This window comes from Saccopteryx leptura, chromosome 5 (assembly GCF_036850995.1).
Source record: "Saccopteryx leptura isolate mSacLep1 chromosome 5, mSacLep1_pri_phased_curated, whole genome shotgun sequence".
Lineage (NCBI taxonomy): Eukaryota > Metazoa > Chordata > Mammalia > Chiroptera > Emballonuridae > Saccopteryx > Saccopteryx leptura.
Genome location: NC_089507.1, coordinates 35684171 through 35705178, shown reverse-complemented (window position 1 = coordinate 35705178; position 21008 = coordinate 35684171). Strand labels below are relative to the sequence as shown.

Genomic DNA, 21008 nt, shown 5'->3' with positions numbered 1-21008 from the left:
CTCATAGCTATGTGCACCTAGACATCTACAGTGGACTAAACAGTCATTTAAATCGTCAACATCACAGACTAGAATCTCGATACAGTAGCAGCTCTGGAGGATCTTATGAAGAAGAAAAAAGTAATAAATTCCAAATGTTTTTTTTTTGTTGTTGTTATAACTACATTGGTGAGATGTATTATTAATTAATGCTAATATGTTTTGCCAATATATTGTTTTTAAGAAGAGTATTAACTGCCACTAGTGGTGTTCCAACATAATCTGAAATGTCTTGATTTTTAAAAAAACAGTATAAGTGGGGAAGTTTGTTTTAAAAGCCCAGGTTCCCTATAGATAAATCAAAAGGAACTTAAAAATTATTTCTCAAAAAGTATCATGGCAGAGACATGGGCAACAAGCTGCTTTTTGAAACAGGTTTGCTCTTTCTTCATGGATTTGTTTTATTAGAGTTCTCCCTTGCAGTTACAAAGTGAATCATCTACCCACGTTCACTCTAACAGTAAGCTGGGGTCAAGGAGAAGCACAGCCTTAGTCTGAGAAGGGACCCTGAGGATGATCTGGTCCAATCTTCTCATTTTGCACATGATGGAACTGAGGTCCAGAGAGGTTAAGTGACTTACCCACGTCACACAGAATTCACATTTCCTGATGGCATTTTTTTAACCACACCCTGCAGCCCTACTAGGGTAGAGCAGATTTCCTTTTAAGATGGGTTTATGTTGGCCCTATCTCAGGGACTTGAGAATCGAGTAACTTACCAGAAGGCCCTTGTTACAAGGCAGCTTCACCTATGAGGTGATTTCATGGCTTGGACATCAATTGCAGAATCATAGGAAGTGCTAATGCGGTTTCACTCTGATGTAAAGGATGGAACCTGAATTGACAACTCTCTCTGATTTGCTTAATTTGATAATATCTATACCTAGGTCTTCCTAGCAAACAAATGTCAAAATAGAGGGAAATTATTTTATGTTTCCAATGCTATAAATAGTTGGTGTCTTACTAGTTTGCTTTATATCGGCAGAAAATAGATGGTGGAGAAAATGAGATCATTTTATTTTGATAGGTGACTCAATGCCACTTTATTCTAATTGGCGACTGAAAGTGATGGAGCATAATCAAGGAGAGCCACTGCCCTTCCCACCAGCTGGAGGCTGCTGGTCACCACTGGTGGATTACTTGCCTGAAACGTCATCACCTGGATTACCTCTTCACAGGTGGACTACAGCGTCATTCCTATTTCATACGAGCCAAATCCTGCTTACACTTTCAGCTTTCTTTATGCTATCTGACAACAGGAATTAAAGCAATCTTCTTTCTTTAGATACTGCAACAAATCAGATCAATGTGTCTAGGTTTTAAGGAATCTAAAAAACTCAGAATTCTAACAGTATACAATTAATATTGTTCAACCTAATTGTGCTGCTGCTTTTCTGGGTGTCTGGCATAGTTACTTGACCTTTCTGGGACCCAGTTACTACATCTGAAAAATATGACTTGGTGGTAGTAGGCACTAGTATTTTGAATTGAGTTAAACTGAATTTTACTGAACACAATCACAGTAAAAGAGTGACTGCATTCTTTCAAAATGCATTAGTGCACCAGACGTGTATTGAACACCTACTATGTGGCAAGCAGTGTGCCAGGTCTTAAGGTTGCAGATGAAGAAAGTGTAAAATATGGCCCTTGACTTCGAGGAGCCCTTAGCAGATGTTATTTATTTACTTTTTCCTAAACGTGTTACTTAACAGTTTCTTTGGCTGTATTTCTTTTCTTCTGTTTTTCTTGAGAGGTTGTATTTTTTCCATAAAATACAATATTAAAGTCTTCGGTGATTTTACATACGAATTTCTCTAGGTTTATTCTAGTAAAGCGTTAATAATGCGCTTTTATATTATAGGTGTAACATAGCAGTGATCCTTTTGACTGATCTGATCATTGACCATAGTGTGAAGGTGGAATGGGGAAGCTACCTCCATCTTCTTCTTCATGCAATTTTTATAGGTAACAAATATTTGATTCTAATTGCTTCATTTTATATTTTTGTGTTAAATGAAAGGCATTTAACTGGTTTCAACACAGTTTCTCTCTGCTTGTTTCTGTTTTTCCCTGACATTTCCATGACACTTTTAACTGTGATTCTTGTGGTCGAATGGCGGTTGTTCTTAGCTTCTTTTAACCACAGGCAAGCCCCCCATTCCTGACCTGTGGTCCCTCCACTGCACACACAAATACACAGACCCTGTCGCAGAAGAAGTCCTGTGGCTGTAGCAAATGAAAAATTGAAATGGGTTCTAAGTGTTTCCCAAAAGAATTGGATTTTGGACAGTCTGACTGTTACAGCTGAAATTGCACTGTGCCTTCTGCAGCCAACACGTGAGATCCATCACATCGGCAGTTCCTTCATGGGTGTCGGACTGGTGTCTTGAAGGAGGTCAAGATAGCCATCTTCTCCTAACTTTTCTGATATGCATATTTATATATGTATTACTTTATTCTTTTGTTATTCAAGCATCTACTGACCTATTGTGTGCTAGGGCACACAAAAGTGTTTGCCTTTTAAAAACTCATGTACAGCCCTGGCCAGTTGGCTCAGCGGTAGAGCGTCGGCCTAGCGTGCGGAGGACCCGGGTTCGATTCCCGGCCAGGGCACACAGGAGAAGCGCCCATTTGCTTCTCCACCCCTCCGCCGTGCTTTCCTCTCTGTCTCTCTCTTCCCCTCCCGCAGCCGAGGCTCCATTGGAGCAAAGATGGCCCGGACGCTGGGGGTGGCTCTGTGGCCTCTGCCTCAGGCGCTAGAGTGGCTCTGGTCGCAACATGGCGACGCCCAGGATGGGCAGAGCATCACCCCCTGGTGGGCAGAGCGTCGCCCCCTGGTGGGCGTGCCGGGTGGATCCCGGTCGGGCGCATGCGGGAGTCTGTCTGACTGTCTCTCCCTGTTTCCAGCTTCAGAAAAATGCAAAAAAAAAAAAAAATGCAAAAAAAAAAAAAAAAAAAAAAAAAACTCATGTACATCTAGGCCTTGGCCGGTTGGCTTAGTGGTAGAGCGTCGGCCTGGCGTGCAGGAGTCGCGGGTTCGATTCCCGCCAGGGCACACAGGAGAAGTGCCCATCTGCTTCTCCACCCCTCCCCCTCTCCTTCCTCTCTGTCTCTCTCTTCCCCTCCTGCAGCCAAGGCTCCATTGGAGCAAAGATGGCCTGGGCGCTGGGGATGGTTCCATGGCCTCTGCCTCAGGCGCTAGAGTGGCTCTGGTCGCAGCAGAGCGATGCCCCCTGGTGGGCGTGCCGGGTGGATCCCGGTCGGGCGCATGCGGGAGTCTGTCTGACTGTCTCCCCGTTTCCAGCTTTAGAAAAATACAAAAAACAAAAAACAAAAACCTCTTGTACATCTAGTGTTATGTAAGACTAATTAATTTCTTTTAGACACAAGACATTGAAAACTTACCTAGATTCTCCCCAGTTCTATGGGACAGTATGCTATTGAAAAAATGCAAAAACTATAAGCTAATAAAAAACTTTATATAGTGATCGTCTTCTACCAAATATTTTATATAATTTCTGTGTTTCTTTAAAATATATGTTTGGTAGCAAGAATACTCATTATTTCTCTTTATTGATGATTATTTCTACTATTCTCTTTAGGGTTTGACCACTGCCACCCTGAGGTTTATGAACATTGTAAACGCCTGCTTCTGCACTTACTAATAGTGATGGGATCCAGCAGTAACATCCGAACTGTTGCTTCTGTCCTACTCAGGAACAAGGAGTTTAATGAGCCCAGGGTGCTTACAGTCAAACAAGTTGCACACTTAGATTATACTTTCACAGGTATTTGCTTTAAATATATCATTTGAAAGAGGAATTGCTCCTCATTGTTTAGAATCATATAATAAAGAAAATAAAAAAGTTGAAATATTGGAGTACATTTTTTTAAGTACCATTATTTTTTTTGTTTTGTTTTGTTTTATTCTACCTTTTATAAGTACCATTATTAATTGACCAGTAAAAGAAGGAATTAGGAGTATTTGAGTCTGTATTGCCTCTAAGGGTCTTTGTCATAGGAATTTTAAGTTCTGAACATGTAAGTTGAAGATATCGTGAAAGGATACTTAACTTTTTAAGTACTAGTTATGAAACAAATATTGAACTTTATTAGTTCCCTTTAATGTCAAGATCTGAAAAATTGACAAAGAAAGACATTAAATTTATTTTTACTCGATTATATTTATTGCACTTAAAATGTTACACATTTTTATTGTATTTCCCACTCAGACACCTTTATTAAATGCTGTCAATAACTATAAATAAATAAATAAAATGTTATACATTTTGAAACATATTAAGTTTAAAATCATCCATTTTGAAGTAGGTCTGAATTAATAAAACTTTAATACAAAATTTAATTCACTGTTGATATGAACTGTTTTTTACTTTGCAAATTACATTGACTTCTTTCCTAATAGCCATAACTTATTTATTCCATGTCTCAGTATCCTTAGATTAATACTAGATGGTCTAGAAAATAATTGTTTTTGAAAACTGGAATAAAATTACTTAAGTTAAAATCATATTATCTACTTACTACCCTGTACTTAGTGAAACAGCAATTATTAGGCAATTTATTTGTCTTTTAAAAAACTATGATTAATATGGAATGATGTTTCCTGTCCTTTTATGTTAAAGCCTCTTTAGTTCTGGTTGGGGAGCTCAGTTGGTTAGAGCACTGCCCCAGTACACCCCGGCTGCAGGTTTGATAGCAGGTCAGGGCCACATATAAGAATCAACCAATGAATGCATGAATGGGTGGAATGAGTCCATGTTTCTCTCTCTCTCTCTCTCATTTTATGCCCATTCCTCTCTCTCTAAAGTCAATAAGTTTTTTTGAAAGCATCTTTATTTACAAGATGTTTGTTTTTAAGGTTCCTTTTGCCATTTTTTAAAGATGGGCATTAGTAATACACTTTAAAATCATTTAATACTTACCTGGCAGGGGGAGATACCATGATCACGAAGGTGGTTTTCCCAGGGCGAGGCTTATCCATTGCACTCCGGATGTGCTGACCCCTGCGATTTCCCCAAATGTGGGAAACTCAACTGCATAATTTGTGGTAGTGGGGGACTGCGTTCACGCTCTCAAAAAAAAAATTATTTAATACTTTTCATAATCTAAATGTTACAAATAGACTTTAAAATAGTCTCCCTTTAAGTAAAATGAATTAGAAAGTATAACATCCTTTCCATAAGAAATTGAAAACCAGTTCACACCACAGAAATGTGACTGGCTGAGAAAATCCAGTGAAGTACTGGGAAACTGCCACTTCCACTTCTCTTCAGCAGATGGCAGCAGAGGACGGCACAGTAAATCTAAATCTACAAAGTTAATACGAGGCTGTGAAATAACGGTGCTTACTAGGCTCCAACAGAAGAACACTGGGTTTCTCATGTCCCGTGTAATCTGTAAGGAATGACAGTTCAATAAATATTGTGTGAGATTCTCTTATGTTTGGTATTCATGACTGCCTTTCTCTTTCAGCAGGTGTTAGTGATTTTATACCTGATTACCAGCCCTCCCCTATGACTGACTCAGGGCTTAGCTCAAGTTCTACCTCTTCTAGTATCAGCTTAGGAAACAACAGCGCGGCCATTTCCCATCTGCACACCACTATCCTCAACGAGGTGGACATCTCAGTAGAGCAGGATGGAAAAGTCAAAACCCTCATGGAGTTCATTACCTCAAGGTAGTAGTTGCACCTCTTACCATTCCGGCAACATACACGTGTCAAGTTCTTGAATTTGTCAGCTACAGGGAACCCTATTTTTTTCTGAAGTGCTATTGACTGGAAATACACTGGCTTGTATTGTACAATATTAATGAGAATATGGTGCACCAAAGACTTCTTCTTTTGAGTTCACACCGTTAAACCCAAGAAGGGCCTTAACTGTGTCTGGATCTTCCCATACTTGCTACAGCTCATTACATATGCATGTCCATAAACAGTCACAGTAGGCTGTGTGACTGGGACATGCTATTTGATGTATTCAGGTACTATCTTTTCTAATTGGAAAGGTGTATCTTAGGCCAGTATGAGTAAAACTGTTAATATAAGTTAAAAACCAAGGAAATGACATCTGTACTTTGTTTTCAGAAAAAGAGGGCCCCTTTGGAACCATGAGGATGTTTCTGCGAAGAATCCTAGCATAAAGAGCGCTGAGCAGTTAACTACGTTCTTGAAACACGTGGTTTCTGTTTTTAAGCAGTCAAGCTCAGGTATCTTTCAATATTTGAGATAATACTTTCCATAAGATATTTTAATGTGATATCAAACCTTGTGATAAGGTTTAGCAAACAATTGACAATTGGTATGTCTAAAATAAAAGGTTTTAGACAGGTTTTCTTTTTTAACTTATTAGTGATAACATATTTGTTTTGTTTGAAAGGAAGTTAAGTTACTGATTAAAAATAAGGAAGCTACTGGCATGCTTAGTTTCATGTATGATGGCACCATAAAATTATAATATAGTTGTGTAATATGAGAAAATTACATTAAAGAACATGTAGAGGTGACAAACTTAAAAATTCTTTTTTATACAGTTGTAGGCTTCTAGATCTCTAAAGTAGTGTTCTCAACTAGAGGTGGTGTTGTCCCTCGGGACATTCGGTAATGTCTGGAGACATTTTTGTCATAATTGCAGGGCAAGGACAAGTGGTTGTCACTGGTATGTAGTTGGGTAGGGGCCAGGGATACTGCTGGACATTGTATACTGCACAGGACAGCCCTCGCAGCGAAGAATTCTCTGGCTAACATGTCAGTAGTGCCAAGATTGAGAAACCCTGTTCTCAAGTATGACTTCCCTGAAGATTAGAATGAGGAGTCATTCATCTAAAATGCCAGTGGAGTTTAACGGGGGGAAAAAGCATTGACTCAAATTGTGAGTGCCTGTCCGGTGTGTCAGGCACTGTGCGAGGCACTGGGCTGTAAATGGTTAGCCTCTGGTTGTAACCCCTACGTTCTGGACAAGAACCATCTCCTCGCTTCCTTTCTGTTCACAGAAGGAATTCATTTGGAACATCATCTTAGTGAAGTCGCTCTGCAGACAGCACTTTCTTGTTCTTCGCGACACTATGCTGGGAGATCCTTTCAGATTTTCAGGGCCCTAAAGCAGCCTCTGTCTGCAGCTACGCTTTCTGATGTTCTTTCCAGACTCGTGGAAACTGTAGGCGATCCAGGAGAAGACGCACAGGTAGTTCATTAAGTTTGTTCAGCAGTTATTGACCATCTACTTGTAGTCAAGGACCTGCTGCCAAATACAGACCATTGCAGGGAGGGCAAGGTCATGGCCATATAGAAATATTAATGTCAGATGTTAACAAAGTTTAGCGATTCAAAACTTTAGTGCCTTTCCCAGAAAGCTTTATCTTTACACACACACACACACACACACACACACTGCCCTGGACATTAGGGTAAGAAGGTAAAATAACTAAGTTAAATTTAAATGTAAAGTAGAATGTTGAATTTTATTTTGTAAGATAAAGTGAAATATTTGCAATAGAGAACTTCAGTCTCTGTTAACGCTGATCTGGGCACTGGGGATACGGTAGTGAGTGAATACAATGAAGTTCCTGACATTCTGAAGCTCTCGTTCTATTGGGGAAATAAGGCTTTTACTTAGTGGTAAATGCTGTGGTAATAAAAAGATAGAGTAATGGGTTAAAGAGTGGTGGGGAAATGGAGTAATTTTTTATCAGATCATCTGAGAAGGTGACTTTTAAACCTATACTTAAGAAATGAATTCTGTGATAATCTGGGGAAGATTATTTCTGGCAGAGGGAAATAGACTAACAAGTGCAAAGGCCCTGAGGTAAAAGCAGCAAGCTTTTTTGAAGACCTTCAAGCATCTCGAGTATATTGGATGAGGATATCCAGAGGCAGGAGATTGAGGAGGTAGGCAGGCAGGTCCAGATCATGTGAAGCCTAGTAGACCATGGCGAGTGGCGGGGTTTTACTCTTAACTGATGGAAAGCCACTCAGACGTTTTGAAAGGAGGGTGATGGATATGATTTGCTTTTCAGAAACTCATTCTGGGGGGCTTGGTAAAGTCCTAAGAGGGGCAAGAGTGAAAGCCAGGGCATGTCAGGCCAGAGGCTGTTTTGAGAATCAGAGCTGAAGTGTTGGTAGTTTAGATTAAGGAAAGATATGGGGACAGAGAAAAGAGATCGGATTTAAGATCATGTAAAAGTAGTATTTTCGAGACTTGTTGATAGATTCAATTTAGATGTGAGAGAAACAGGGTGGCTTCCAGATTTCTAGTGTTAGCAATTTTGGGTAACTTGTGCCATTATAATCAATTTGTGTCATTAATTTGATGGGTTTTCATCAATCAGCAAGATCATGTTGCTTAAGAGTTTAACCATTTTGTAATGTTAATGTGGAGTTTATACTATTTTAAAATCTCATCAGGAAGTCCACTGCGATTTCTTTTTTCCAGAACATGATTAATTAAAGTCTACCCTCCTTTCTAGGGATTTGTGATTGAGCTTCTTCTCACATTGGAATCTGCAATTGATACTTTGGCTGAAACCATGAAGCATTATGATCTTCTTTCTGCCCTTTCTCAGTAAGAATTTAAACCAGGCAACCTGTAGATTTGACTAAATATGTATAATTATGATACTGTATTACTTTAATACTGGTATTGAGAATGATACCAAAGACTTCACATGGATTGCCAATGGGAAAATGAGCCTCAGGCAGTTATGATGTGTGAAAAGTCACAGAACTAAGTGCTGTTCCTCTTAAGTCCTGGTCAGAGCGGTGCTTCATTGACAAGCTCCACTCCCACCATACTGAGCACCCCCCCCCCCCACCCCTCCCCGGCAGGCCAGGCCCTCGGAACTCACACCTTCCACAGATGTTCAGTAACAGCAGTTAACAGGCTATAAGTAGACTCATTTGTATATCACTCTTCCCCAGTGGATTTTATCCAATAGTCCTTACATTTTACATACTACTGGTGTATATAGAAAACATTCTGTAATGATTTTTCAGTTGATGATTATTGGGCGTGAGGGAGGAGAAATCAGAAATTCACTTTTGGGCTTGGTTCTTTTGGAAGGAGTATGCATTGATAGAAGTAGGACTATTGGGACCATCAGTTTGGCAATAAGACAGATGAGGTCTGCTGTGGACATAATGTTTGCTAAATCCCAGAGTGAAGTTACCGTGATTATCATAGCACAGGGGTCAGGAACCTATGGCTCGCGAGCCAGATATGGCTCTTTTGATGGCTGCATCTGGCTCACAGACAAATCTTTAATAAAAAAATAATAACGTTAAAACTATAAAACATTCTCATGTATTACAATCCATTCATTTCCTATCACTCATGTTCATGGTTGGGGGTGGCTGGAGCCAATCACAGCTGTCCTCCGGAACAACACCAAATTTTTATTGGCTAATGTGTAACGTACACAGGTCGTGTATGGCTCTCACGGAATTACATTTTAAAATATGTGGCGTTCATGGCTCTCTCAGCCAAAAAGGTTCCCGACCTCTGCTCTAGCAGATTTCACTTCATGTCGCCCCTTCCCCAACTCAGAGGAAGCAGTTGGTCACAGTAGAGAAGATGCTATTGAACTTGTTTTAATATGGAGGGAAGAACTCAAATTTAATGAAGTAAATTCAGATATAATTAAAAATTCTTTTCTCTGGTAACAGTCACTGCTTTTCAGAGTATTTCAAAGGTAAAATTAATGTAGCAAAAGAAATGATTGTGCACACATTCATCTTTCCTTTTCTTTTTTCAAGAACCTCATATCATGATCCTATAATGGGAAACAAGTATGCAGCTAACAGGAAAAGCACTGGACAACTCAATCTAAGCACAAGTCCCATTAATAGTAGCAGTTATTTGGGATATAACAGTAATGCAAGAAGTAACTCTTTGAGATTAAGTTTAATTGGTGACCGAAGAGGTGACCGGCGGCGGAGTAACACACTGGATATAATGGACGGACGGATAAACCATAGCAGTAGTTTAGCAAGGACTAGAAGCCTCTCCTCTCTGAGAGAGAAAGGGTTATATGATGTGCAGTCCACTACTGAGCCTGCCAATTTGATGGCCACCATTTTTTGGATAGCAGCATCTTTATTAGAATCAGATTATGAATATGAATACCTCCTGGCCCTCCGGCTTCTGAATAAACTGCTTATCCATTTGCCTTTGGATAAATCAGAGAGTCGAGAGAAGATTGAAACTGTCCAGAGCAAATTGAAATGGAATAATTTTCCAGGCCTTCAGCAGCTCTTCCTTAAGGGTTTTACCTCAGTATCTACACAGGAAATGACCGTGCACCTCCTCAGTAAGCTCATTGCTGTCTCCAAACACTCCCTGGTGGACCCTTCCCAGACGTCAGGTAATGTTAATAGAATTGCTCCAACTCTTTGCTTTTTAATGTAGTAAAATATGAGCTAATCATTTATTTGGAAATATACTAATTTCTGCTTTTCTACAGTTACAGTTCTCTAGTATGTGAAATAGCTTAAATTCTTTGGTAAAAATTTAGAAGGTCAAGTATGCCAAGAAATAAAAAGAAAATAGCTTTTGTGAACCGTTAAAAAAATACCTTTATCTTTTAAAATGATGTGCGATAAAATTGGTTATTGTTTGCTTTTTTTTTTAATAGGCTTTCCTCTTAACATCCTTTGCTTATTGCCTCACTTAATCCAGCATTTTGACAGCCCAACTCAGTTTTGCAAAGAAACAGCTAGCCGAATAGCAAAGGTAAGCAAATGTTATGCTGAAAGATAACACTACAGGGAAAATTTTCTGAAGTTTAATCTTCATAGATAATTTTTTTTTACTGTCACTTCCTTTGTGAATTTTACATCAAAATTTTTATTCTTTTTATGCATATAAAGGAGTTATAATGTTTTAAGTTGCAACTGCTTAAATGGCAATGAATAAAATTACTTTATTAGAGTAACACTCCTCTGAGTCTGAGTCTTGATCTATTTCATTTCCCTACTTTATTCTCTACCTCTTTGTCAGTTTCTAATTCTTTCATTAATTAACTAGCAAATATTTACCAAGCACTGGGTTAGGTGCTGGAAATACAGTGATAAAATAGGTGGAATACTTATTACCCTTGTGGGCCTTAGAATGAGGATGAAATCGAGGAAGTGGACAGTCACCTTAGAGTCTGGTAAGCACATTGAGAGGGCAGAGTACTCTAGGGTCGCATAAAGCAAAAGTCTTCCTCTAGGAAATCGTTCTAAGCTGACATTGAAGGCTGAATAGGAAGAACCAAAGTTGGATGCCTGGGTAAGAAACAGAGCAGGGTGGAGGGTAGAAGTTTTTTGAGTAGAAGAAATTGCAGGTGCAAAGGCCTTGAGGAAGAAGGAAGAATATTTTGGGGTTCTAAAAGTTCTCTTTTTCCTTTTAATACTTTCTTTATCTTCTCGTTTCGCTCCTTTCATTTTTTTCCCCTTATTTGGCTCTTCCCATCCCATGGGACAGTTCTGAAATAGAAATGTAGCTATTTTTAAACCATCCATTAATATTTGTTGAAAGGTGTTATAGCTCTTAATTTTAAGAGAATGTGATTGAGCCTGACCAGGCAGTGGCAAAGTAGATAGAGCGTCAGACTGGGATGCAGAGGACCCTTGTTTGAAACCCCAAGGTCGTTGGCTTGAGCATAGGCTCATCCAGCTTGGGCGCAGGCTCACCAGCTTGACCCCATGGTGGCTGGCTTGAACCCAAAGGTCGCTGGCTTGAAGTCCAAGGTCACAGGCTTGAGCAAGAGGTCACTCACTCTGCTGTAGCCTTCTGGTCTAGGCACATATGAGAAAGCAATCAATGAACAAGCAATCAACAAACAACTAAGATGCTGCAACGAAGAGTTGATGCTTCTCATCTCTCTCCCTTCTTATCTGTCTGTTCCTATCTGTCCCCCTCTCTCTGTGTCTCTGTCAAAAAAAAAAGAATATGATTGGCATTTTATATTTTTATTAATTTTCTCTTGGCCCCGGCCAAGTAGCTCAGTGGATAGAGTGTCAGCCCAGCATATGGACGTTCTGGGTTTGATTCCCATTCAGGGCACATAGGAGAGGCAACCATCTGCTTATCTCCCACTTCCTCTTCCCTTTCTCTTTCTCTTCCCCTTCTGAAGCCAGTGGTTTGATTGGTTCAAGCTTTTCTCTGGGCGCTGAGAATACCTTGGTTGGTCTGAGTGCATTGGCCTCAGTCACTAAAAATAGCTTGGTGGTTGAGCATCAGCCTAAGATGGGGTTGCTGGATGGATCCCAGTCAGGGCACATGCAGGAGTCTACCCTCTATCTCCCCTCATCTCACCTAAAATAATAATAATAGTAATAATAATAATTTTCTCTCAAGAATAATAAAGAACTCTCAAATACCTTGCTTTCTGCTTGCACTTAATTCTTTATTATTATTCATTTTTTGGTTACTTTCAGTCTTGGAAATAAAGCTTTTCAGACCAAAAATGTAAACATTACAAGAAGGAATCTTATAAATTTATAAGTAATAAATGCAATAGGAAATTAGGCGAACTAGGGGTGGTGAGAGAATAGCAGTATCAGTAAGTTAACTATCTAGTACTTGGAGAAAAATCAGAGAAGGTTGAAACAGAAGAGCACAAGCAAGTAAAATCCTCCAAAAGAACTTTTTATGTAATCAATTTTTTTAAAAAGCAGAAATTCAGTTAACAAGTAGCACAGCAGGAAATGAAAGGAGCAGGCACACATAAAGCCAAATAAAGCTCCCACCTCTTTGTGGCCCAAATGTCAACACGGGTGAGTGCTAATTTATCTACCAACCCAATTAATCACATTGACAGTAAGTAAGAACCTTTTCATTATTTTTTTTTTTAGCAAAAGAGAGACAGGAAGGGAAAGAGATGAGAACCATCAACTCACAGAAGTGGCACTTTAGTTGTCCATTGATTGCTTTCTCATATGTGCCTTGACTGGGGGCAGGGGGCTCCAGCTGAGCCACTGACCCCTTGCTCAAGCCAGCAATCTTTGGACCCAAGCCAGCCACCATGGGATCATTTCAATGATCCTGTGATCAAGTTGAGCCCATGCTAAAGCAAGCCAGCGACCTTGGGGTTTTGAACCTGAGACCTCAGTATCCCAGGTCAACGCTCTATCCATTCCCTAGTCAGGCCAAGATGATATTTAATAAATGAAAAGAAACTATTTATTAAAGTAATGCTGTTGATTTCCATTTTTTGTTGATTCCATTTTTAATTTCTAAATAAACTAAATAAAATAAGGAGAGATCCTTAACATGATTACTTTAAAAGCATATATTTAAAAAGAAGAGCCATTATTATTGTTAATAATAAAAACATACTTCGGTTTTAGAAATGATTATTTGCCTTAAAAAAAAAACCTAACAAACATATTTGCATTAATGAGGTCTAAAGGTGATATAAAATAAATAATTAAAATAATTTCATTTTAATACTCTAATGACACATTAGGAAAAAATAAACAAGGGTTCCTTCTTTTCTTTATGAGGGGTTAGAAAGAAAATATTAGGGGGGAAGGCTAATGGCTTACTTTGGGATTTCAAGAATATAAAAAGCATAAATTCCCTGAATAAGTAGTGGACCCGTTCAAGAGGACTCGCTGAAGTGTGTGGGAACTTCCTCCTCCACGCTGGGTGGTGAGGGGCATCGCTGGCGTCCGGCCTGAAGGGTGTGGAAGCCCCTTGGGTGTCAAGCCTTCTCTGTCTTAACTTAAGGCGAAGAACGGGAAATTCCAAATATCCTTTTTGTTCTTAAGAAATACAACATATGCTTTCCATGAGTCATAAATTGTTTTTTTAAGTCTGTTTTCTTCCCGTTGAGAAGCACACAGAGGTCCTATCTGCGTGCTTTCAGCAACCTGCAGGATGTGAATTAAATTGATTTCTTAATTATTCTCTCAAACTGTTAAGAGTAATTTTCTGCCATTATGTGCTTCCTCATTATGCAAATATCTGCTTTTACTGTTTGTGCCTTTGGAGAGCATAGAATTTCAAAATGAGGCAACACTTAGGACAAATATTGTCCTTTGTAGCTATTCATTATGGCAGAAATAGTATGCTAAAAAATTCATAATAAGACACTATTTTGGGATCAAATTTAACTTGGTAATTCAAAAATTCCAAAGTAAATTTAAAGCATTTAGTTTATTATAAAATTACATGGCATATATTCCAAACACCTTTTTTTCTTTTTAAAAAATAGGTTTGAAATAATTATTCTTAAGGAAAAAAAACTTTAAGAATATAAGAATTACATAGTACTGTCTTATTCTTCAGGAAAGATTCTTTAAACTATAAAAATTTTTCCTGAAGAATAACCAATTGTCATGAAGTGGTAAAATTATGTGATTTTTAATAGTATGATAATTTTTTTATTTTGAAATCCAAATAAATACCAACCTAATATTTTTTTTCCTGCCTGGTGTTCATTTAATGGGTAAAAGGTTAATGCATGAAATCAGCTGCTTTTAATGATTTTATAAAATAGCTTCTAAGGTTCTGTGTTAGTCTCTGCACAGTTGTGCATGCATTCGTATCTCGCGCCTATCGTGTGATCGTGTCCCCATGATGAGTTAAAATAAGTCAGTCAGCCTGACCAGGTGGTGGCACAGTAGATAGAGCGTTGGACTGGGATGTGAAGGACCCAGGTTCGAGACCCCAAGGTCACCAGCTTGAGCGCGGGCTCATCTGGCTTGAGCAAAAAGCTCACCAGCTTGGACCCAAGGTCTCTGGCTCGAGCAAGGGGTTACTCGGTCTGCTGAAGGCCCACAGTCAAGGCACATATGAGAAAGCAATCAATGAACAACTAGGATGTCGCTACGAAAAACTGATGATTGATGCTTCTCATCTCTCTCCGTTCCTGTCTGTCTGTCCCTATCTATCCCTCTCTCTGACTCTCTCTGTCCCTGTAAAAAAAAAAAAAAAAAGTCAGAGTCATCTGAAAGTTCAAATTACACTAATACAGTTTAAAAGATAGTACTCTACTTTCTTTACTCAGTGCTCTGTGCAGTTTGTGCAAATACTTAAAAAAAATCAATAAGATGGAAGAGTAAGTGAGGAAAATGGAAAAAGGAAAGCTACCAAAAACTAAAATAAATTTCATTGAGGCTAGCGTTATTACAATAGAGAGATAAGACTAATGTGGCCCTTTTCCAGTTCTGTGTTGTTCAAGTTTCCTCCAGGAAGGATAAAGGAATATCCTACCTATAACTTGACACTAACAGACTAAACAGGTGCATTTGGTCAGAAAGGTCCCTGAACAATCATATTCCGTCGTACTGTATCAAGCAACTCAAGGAAGTCAGTATATTTTGAAGTAGCCTGTAAATGACGGTCAAGGACTTTAAGAGTTTTAGGTGATTTCCTAAAGAGCAGTTTGAGGTCCACTCTGCAAAGGTCTGATTAAGTCCTTTGAACGTATCATGCAGGTTAGGGCATTTTGCAAGTTACTGTTCTCCTGAGTCCCTGGATGGCTTGAAACTAAAGCATTTCTTCTTTGGAACAGCAGCTCTGAACCTCCCAGAGAACTCCCAGTCTCAGCCTGTTTTGTATAAATTTTACAAAACAAAATTCTTTTACAAAAACAGTTACAAAATGATAAACAGACTTTACAAAACCGGGTCTGGATTTTGACCAAAGAGTTTTACAGAGCATCAGACTGAATAAAAGAAGGCCATACTACTATATTTAACACCCACAGAATATTTGACATATTAATCATCTGTCCATGTTATCTATTGGCTTCTTTCTCTTCTGTTGAACTTTTCTACTGTATTGAAATAAAATGCATTGAAGCGTCAACATATACATTTAGATTATTGTATTAAATATATTTAGTATGAAATCAAGTTTAAGCTCACATCTTTATTTTGGGTGGATGAAATTATTTTTTATTTTTTTAGGTTTGTGCAGAAGAGAAGTGCCCAACACTTGTCAACCTGGCTCACATGATGAGTTTGTACAGCACACATACATACTCCAGAGACTGCTCTAACTGGATCAACGTCGTATGTCGATACCTGCACGATTCCTTCTCAGAAACCACATTTAATCTTGTGACTTACCTTGCAGAGGTAAATTTACCCAAAAATTGGGGGTGGGATTTTTTTAAAGAAAAATATAAATCATTCCGTTCAAGTATAGTTTTTATCATTTTTTCCCCTTTTCAGTATTTATTTTTTCATTCACTGTCCTTAAGTGATATAAACTCAAAGTAATATAAACCTCAACTTTATTTAAAATGGAAAGTGGGTTTTTAGAGGTCTTGATTCTAGAGAATGGTTATAATATTTGTTTCTACAATATTAGTTCTCAACTGTGAAGTCCCTTGTAGAATAATACAGTGTGTAAGGGCATTTCTGCTGGGGAATTTTTTATTTTGATGATACATTTTGCTTTCTAATCTAAAATATTTTGGTGCCTAAAAACAATTGTGTTTTTTTTAAACTAGCCCTAGAACAGCATAAAAAATTAATATTCATTTGTTGAGGAAGTAACTTCTTGCCCAGTTAAATTACTGAATAGGGAGTCACAGAGAGAGCCTGAAAAGAAAGAAATTCCTAGTCACTGAAAATGTTTGTCAGCTCATAATAAATTAATACCTTTTTAAAAAGTTGGCCTTTAGAAATTAAACCAAAAACGCTGTGTAAAATTAAAAGACACTATTTGTAACTCAATAAACATTGTAAATATTGCTCTTAACTTGAACTTAGCTATGTCTCTGATGTTGACTATCACAAAATGCTTCAGGACTGGTGCGAATTTTTAAAGTGTTGGTTTTGATAAGTTTGCTCCCATTGGCTTTATATTTAAGAGAACTGACAGTCTGAGCTCTGTATCAGCCTGACCACTTTCTAACCTGAACGAGTGCGAGTCTCCCAGGTTATCTTATACCTGCCCCTTTGGGATGAGAGCCAGTATAGAATCAGTCCCACCCTCCTTAATCAGTTTTGAGTGTAAGTACCTTAGACCAACCTCACTTTGTGCTACTGTAAAGCTCACTAGTAAAGTAGCACCAGTTGTCCCCTGAGTGCCAGTCTGGACCTGGCACAATACAGCCTGTTGTGTACCACACAAGGGCAGCATCTGTCTGCTCTGTGGTGAGAATGCTTTGCTCTAATGTTGCTCTTACTTGTGTAAATCATCCTTGCTGCATTATTAATAATTATCAAATTATTACTAACAACAGTACTAAAGTTACATGTACGTATTTACAACTATATATTTAATTGTCCTGAAAACACTAGGAGGTAGGTATTGCTGTTCTATTTTTTTTAAATCAAGAGGCTCAGAAAAGTTAAGAAAGGTGCCCAAGCACACATAGCTAGTAAGTGGCTGGTGTGAATTGCATGGGGGTAGTTAGTTTTTGGTAGTGGTGGTATAGTGACTTTTCTCTTTACCTAAAGTAAATGGTGTTCAGTTAAGTTTATTAAGGAAGTAAAAGAAAACACCCAACTTTATTTCAAACAGAAAGATTAAGATGAAAAAGACCTAATTCTCTCTTCTGAGCCAAAGACAAATACCAATAATAGACATTACCTTTTACCTTTCTTACTTTCTGGATTTCCAGTCACCTAACCATCAACTAGTAGCTTAAATCCATTATAGTTTTCAATATCATAACTAAATATTGAAGCTTGTTCAGCCTGATTAAAGTATACTTTCTAATGCTGCCTCCAGCTGTTAGAAAAAGGACTGTCCAGTATGCAGCAGTCACTCCTGCAGATCATCTACAGTCTGCTGAGTCACATCGACCTCTCTGCTGCCCCCGTCAAGCAGTTTAATCTGGAGATCATAAAGATTATTGGCAAGTATGTGCAGGTGAGTGACCACAAAACTTATGAGTAGAAATGTTCATCTCAAAATAAAACATATAATAAAAAACAAACAAACCAGAAGCACCTTAAATGTCCTAGAGAAAAGTGTTAAGTCCATAAATCATGTTTTCAGGAATATTTATGACATGAAACAAAGTTCTCAATGTCAGTGACAAAAAGCAGAATCTGATAGGGTCTGATAAAAACCAGCATATACTTAGAAAGTTAAAAAATCAGACTTGGTTTAATGTAAATAAATGATAAGTGAGCCTGGTCGGTACTGAGTTTCACCTTTGAACTATCTGTTAAGAAAGACCTTGCTGAGCAGATCCAGTATTGTGGATACAACTTTTTTTTCTACACATATAAATTTATCATGTAAATTATGCCTAAATTATTTCAGTAGAAACATACAAAACTAATAAAAGCAGAAGAACAACCCAAAAAACATAGCTACCATGTATGTAGTGAAGAAAGCACCCTACACAACTCAGTAATCCCTGAGAGCATCACCTTAGCACAGTATTTACACTTACTATTTAGGGCTTCTGTTATCAACAGAAAACTCAACTTTTTTAGTGTATTAATATTATGTCTAAAAATGTTGTTTCTCTAAGATTTAAAATATTTAGAGCCATAAAACTATAAACTTAATTCATCCAGAAAGTTCACATATATACAGCCCCTTTGTTCACCACTACTAATATTGATAAAGCACTTATTAGGTGAAATATAAGATATTATTAAGTATATGGTGCCTCATAAAACTAATGGTACAAATAATAACTTTTTTCTTTCCTTTTGTAGCTCAGATCCTCTGTTAAAGACTTCAAAGTAAAAATGAATAATTTACAAGGTTTTTTGGGGTTGTTTTTTTTTCTGAATTTGGAAATGGGAGGCAGTCAGACAGACTCCCGCACGCGCCCAACCGGGATCCACCCGGCATGTCCACCAGGGGGCGATGCTCTGCCCATCTGGGGCGTCCCTCTGCCACAATCAGAGCCATTCTAGCGCCTGAGGCAGAGGCCACAGAGCCATCCTCAGTGCCCAGGCCAACTTTGCTCCAGTGGGGCCTTGGCTGCGGGAGGGGAAGAGAGAGACAGAGAGGAAGGAGAGGGGGAGGGGTGGAGAAGCAGATGGGCGCTTCTCCTGTGTGCCCTGGCTGGGAATCGAACGCGGGACTCCTGCACGCCAGGCCGACGCTCCACCACTGAGCCAACCGGCCAGGGCCTTACAAGTTTTTGTAGAAACAATATTTTTATTGTTAATAATATAAGTAAATTTTTATTCTTAGTTAAATAACGTATTTGTAACTCTTGTGTCTGTTATATTTTTAAATCAGAGTCCTTATTGGAAGGAAGCCTTGAACATACTAAAACTGGTGGTGTCTCGTTCTGCAAGTCTTGTTGTACCCAACGATAGCCCCAAGACCTACGGAGGCGATCTAGGTTCTCCTGAAATATCCTTCACTAAGATTTTTAATAATGTCTCTAAGGAGTTGCCGGGGAAGACCTTAGATTTTCATTTTGATATATCTGAGGTAAGCTCCTCAGGGATTGATAAAGATGCTCTCGTAGAAATGTTCATTTTTTCATTCAGCATTCACTGACTGAGCTCATGCTTAGTGGGAGACACTGGTAGGTGCTGTGGACACGGGAAGGCCTCCCTGGAAGCTTACAGTCTCTTAGAGAAATAAGCAAAATAAAAATGTAATCAGTGCTTGGCTGGAAGTAAGTTAAAAGTATTATAGGAATACATGTCCATCTAACCTGATCTGAGCTTACTGTTGAAAGGTAACACTAGACAGGCATGTGTATGTGGAAGTTTGGGATGGGGAGAGTAAATCCAAGAAAAGGCAGCATGTGTGAACGGAGGCTTGTGATTGTGAGAAAGCATGGTGCCCTGGAGACTTCCGGTTAGTAAGCTCAGAGTACAGAGAGTGGAGGTAGAGCGTGATGAGAGGACGCTGCAGGCATGGGGGTGGGGTAAGGTCACAGGGATGTGCCTGCCTTAGGAACAACGTGGTTTTATCTTGAAGCAGTAGGAGCTGTTAAGGATTTTTAGCTATAGTAGGAAATATTAGGATTTGCATTTTAGGATGATCAGTCTGGCAATGGGATGGAAAATAGACCAGGGAGAAGGGGAGGGAAATCAGTAAGGAATCTGTTAGATTAATTTGAGCAAAAGATTATGTTGGATTGTTCCTAGGCAACTGCAGAGGAGATGAAGAAGAAAGGAATGGTTTTCAAAAAGACAGAAACATAATTGATGGGATTTGATGGGACGGAGAAGAGGTGCTCAGTGAAAAGGAGTCAATAAGAACAGTTGCTTTGACAACTGCATGAATGTTGGTCCCATTCGCAGAGAACGGAAATTCGAGGGGACAGATCTAAGTAGGGAATGGGGATTGGGTGATGAGTTCAGTCTTGAGTATATTGAATCTGAAGTGACTAAGAAACATTCTGATGGAGGTACCTAGTAGTCAATTAGGTGTTCAGATCTGAAGTTTCAGAAGAAAACTTGGGTGGAAGTAAAAAAATTTAAGGGTTTTCAGTGTTGTATAAGTAGAAAGCTGAGATCGTGTAAAGAACAAGGATAGAGTAAACTAAGAGCTGACGGGCCCAATGTTTTAGGGTAAGACTGAGGCGGGGCCCACCCCTCCCAAGGACACCTGGGCCTTTGACTATGTCATGTATTAATACAGATCTCAAGTGAAGAGTTTTGACCCTTGCTGGGAACCCCAATTTTTTTTCCAGCACCTGAGCCCAATCTTGGTGGCCTTGGTGCTATTGAATTGGATTTTTTTGAGGCAGAGGAGGAATTTTTCAAGAGAGAAGTATTACAGGGGATTTGTGAAATAAACATCGAAGACTAATCACATTTTAATTTATTAGGAATGCATAAATTAAAAAAAATTTTTGCAATTTAGTTTTGGTATTAGAATTTATCCAGAGCTTACTGGTGTGTGTGTGTGTGTGTGTGTGTGTGTGTGTGTGTGTGTGTGTGTGTGTTTAGAAAGTACGCTATTACTAACTTTTTAGTTAATATCATCTTAGAATTTCTAACATGGAATACATAGCATGAGAATATGATGGAGTAACTGGGCTTTCCTATTCTTCCGGGACAGAAATAGTAGATA

At 38.7% G+C, this 21008-nt stretch overlaps 1 protein-coding gene and 1 non-coding gene across 7 annotated transcripts in view; both read left to right on the top strand.

Moving 5' to 3' along the window:
- Window positions 1–21008, top strand: part of FRYL (FRY like transcription coactivator) — a 290359-nt gene that overhangs the window by 229756 nt on the left and 39595 nt on the right. For all 6 annotated transcript variants that reach the window (XR_010751659.1, XM_066386291.1, XM_066386290.1 and 3 more), the window contains 13 exons: window positions 8–120; window positions 1067–1217; window positions 1901–2004; window positions 3642–3827; window positions 5533–5737; window positions 6146–6267; window positions 7051–7241; window positions 8524–8618; window positions 9809–10416; window positions 10687–10784; window positions 15956–16126; window positions 17733–17873; window positions 19212–19409. Coding sequence is in view for 5 of the 6 variants with exons in the window: in XM_066386291.1 (XP_066242388.1) it covers window positions 8–120; window positions 1067–1217; window positions 1901–2004; window positions 3642–3827; window positions 5533–5737; window positions 6146–6267; window positions 7051–7241; window positions 8524–8618; window positions 9809–10416; window positions 10687–10784; window positions 15956–16126; window positions 17733–17873; window positions 19212–19409 (2383 nt within the window). In the remaining variant the exon portion in view is untranslated. The remainder of the gene's footprint in view (window positions 1–7; window positions 121–1066; window positions 1218–1900; window positions 2005–3641; window positions 3828–5532; window positions 5738–6145; window positions 6268–7050; window positions 7242–8523; window positions 8619–9808; window positions 10417–10686; window positions 10785–15955; window positions 16127–17732; window positions 17874–19211; window positions 19410–21008) is intronic.
- LOC136407182 (U1 spliceosomal RNA) lies at window positions 4975–5137 on the top strand. The gene has a single exon (XR_010751791.1). It is a non-coding gene; the product is annotated as a U1 spliceosomal RNA (small nuclear RNA).